We start from the raw sequence: 2,500 nt of genomic DNA, 5'->3' as shown, positions 1-2,500 counted from the left end.
ATTATAAATCATTGCTGGAAGGTTTTAAAGTGTGTTGACAGCACATGTTTCAGATTAGCTTGTAGCTATGTGTTTCTACATACGCTGCACATCCTTGTGTCTCCTTTCTGTTAAAGCATATGATGTGGGACTTCTTGGATAGACCAGACTAACCCTCTTCAAATACTCTACTTCGCAGGCCAAATAACCATACATATCATCTGAATGAATTGTCATGTAAAGAGTAAAGGCTATCAGAAGTTATTTATTTTGACCAAACTGTCATTACGCCACAAAGAAAGATTCTGCATCATTATCGCTGCCTTAGAAGAATTAAGAGACGTATAATGCTGCTAAATTCACCTTCACATGGCAGGTGGTCTCATCGGATCATCGGTGCCACTGATGTATCTTTCACTTCCAGACATCAGTCATCTCCGGGGTGCTGATGGAAATGAGATTGTTATTCCTTTTTAGAAGGTGCCACATGTTTGATGGGTCACTCCAGCCTCCCCTTTAAGTACTGAAAGATGTGGTTTGTCTACAATGTAAGTTTGATGAACAAATAAAAATAACAAAATCACTTGAATTGTTTCTCGTTTTTGAAAATGTTTGTATGTTTTTACACGTTTGTCTTTTACCTCTTGACCTTGAGTCTTCCATGTCTTTAGAGTCATTACGTGTTATTGTGTTTATTATCTGCGCGGCTTTACTTTCACTTACAGTGCACCACAGGTTTCTGTGCTCAGAGGATATGAACGTGTACGTGCGTCTTTAGTTACAGCAGTGGTGGAATACGTTTTCCAATCTCCATCAGCTGAACAGACAAATCTCTACAACTCTTAAAGATGGTGTAAAGAAATCAATAAAGATCTTAAAAACTGCATATTTTGAAGGTCCAACGTGTCTAATAACCAACCAAATTCAGATTAAAGCAGTAAAAAGTACAATATTTCCCCAAATGCCTTGAAATCCTGAAGTAAAGAATCATATCTACTTTAGTAAATGTACTTAGTTACTTTCCAGCTCTGGACAAAATGAGGCACAGCTCATCCTGAAAGGTGCTGCATGTTCCCAGTTCGGCTTTTGAATGCAACTTTTAAATGAGTTTTAATTTCTGGTTGATGTTTGTCCTCTGTTCTCATTACTCAGAAAATGTACAACATTTGCCTCCAAAAAGGCAGAAGAGGAGAAGTGTACTGGTATACTCCACTGGTTTACAGATGTAGTGAAACGAAAGTAAAACTTGTGCTAATAAATTCCCTCCGTTCTAAGCGTTGCTAAGAGACGCCACCTAACAAAGCGCTTCCATGGTAACCAGTAACAAACCGTTGTTTGTTTATTTACAGCAGCTCGTTGTGTGAAGAAGATAATCAAACATTACAGCCATGGCGTTACCATTTCTACCCGGGAATTCCCGCAATAAACACGTAAGATAACAGCATTCGGTTTATTTAAAATGTTTTGAGGTCAGCTGATGTCAGTTTGGGTAACGTTAGCTCTGCTGCATGTTTAGACGTTAGCTAGCTAGCTAGGCCTAAGCTAGGTAGTTAGCAGGCTAGCTCCTGAGCAAGCTAGCGTTACGTTAGTTAGCTAAATTAGTTTGTATTTAGCTCTTTAACGAGCTGCCCTCATTTATTTGGGTAGTTAACATACACCATTAGTTAATTTTAATTTACTTACAAACTTTACACTTCTGTGTATATTTATAACTTCTCATTATACATCTACATTGTTTACTATTTTAATTCTGCTATTTTATCTACTTTTTTAATTCTGCTATTTATACTATTTTAATTCTGATATTTTATACTATTTTAATTCTGCTATTTTATACTATTTTAATTCTGATATTTTATACTATTTTAATTCTGTTATTTTATCTACTTTTTTAATTCTGCTATTTTATACTATTTTAATTCTTCTATTTTATACTATTTTAATTCTGCTATTTTATCTGCTATTTTAATTCTGCTATTTTATCTGCTATTTTAATTCTGCTATTTTATCTGCTTTTTTAATTCTGCTATTTTATACTATTTTAATTCTTCTATTTTATACTATTTTAATTATGCTATTTTATACTATTTTAATTCTGTTATTTTATCTACTTTTTTAATTCTTCTATTTTATACTATTTTAATTCTGCTATTTTATATTATTTTAATTCTGCTATTTTATACTATTTTAATTCTGCTATTTTATCTGCTATTTTATATTATTTTAATTCTGCTATTTTATACTATTTTAATTCTGCTATTTTATACTATTTTAATTCTGCTATTTTATAATATTTTAATAATGGTGCTTCAGACTCATTTACATCAACACTGTGATTACTGTACTGTAAATGCTCTGTCTACTCTTGTACTATGTTTTTGCTGTGAAGCACTTTGGGCTGCAATTCTTGTATTAAAGGTGCTATATAAATAAAGATTATTATTATTATTATTATTATTATTATTATTATTATTATTATTATTATTATTATTATCTTCATTTGCAATAGGCCTACAATTTA

At 32.0% G+C, this 2,500-nt stretch overlaps 3 protein-coding genes across 3 annotated transcripts in view; all 3 read left to right on the top strand.

Moving 5' to 3' along the window:
* The window catches only part of fundc1 (FUN14 domain containing 1), a 6,005-nt gene extending 5,437 nt beyond the window's left edge, over nt 1-568 (top strand). Inside the window, exon 5 of the mRNA XM_029458939.1 lies at nt 1-568. This exon is cut by the window's left edge and continues 126 nt beyond it. The gene's annotated coding sequence lies outside the window, so the exon portion shown is untranslated.
* The window catches only part of ndp (norrin cystine knot growth factor NDP), a 50,000-nt gene that overhangs the window by 8,814 nt on the left and 38,686 nt on the right, over nt 1-2,500 (top strand). The gene's annotated exons all lie outside the window — the stretch shown is intronic.
* Nucleotides 1,293-2,500, top strand: part of efhc2 (EF-hand domain (C-terminal) containing 2) — a 15,118-nt gene continuing 13,910 nt past the window's right edge. Inside the window, exon 1 of the mRNA XM_029458937.1 lies at nt 1,293-1,409. Coding sequence (XP_029314797.1) covers nt 1,368-1,409 — 42 coding nt within the window. The 5' untranslated portion in view covers nt 1,293-1,367. The remainder of the gene's footprint in view (nt 1,410-2,500) is intronic.

The sequence above is a fragment of the Cottoperca gobio genome, chromosome 21 (assembly GCF_900634415.1).
Source record: "Cottoperca gobio chromosome 21, fCotGob3.1, whole genome shotgun sequence".
In the NCBI taxonomy this organism is placed as follows: Eukaryota; Metazoa; Chordata; class Actinopteri; order Perciformes; family Bovichtidae; genus Cottoperca; species Cottoperca gobio.
This window is presented reverse-complemented; position numbering and strand designations above follow the sequence as displayed.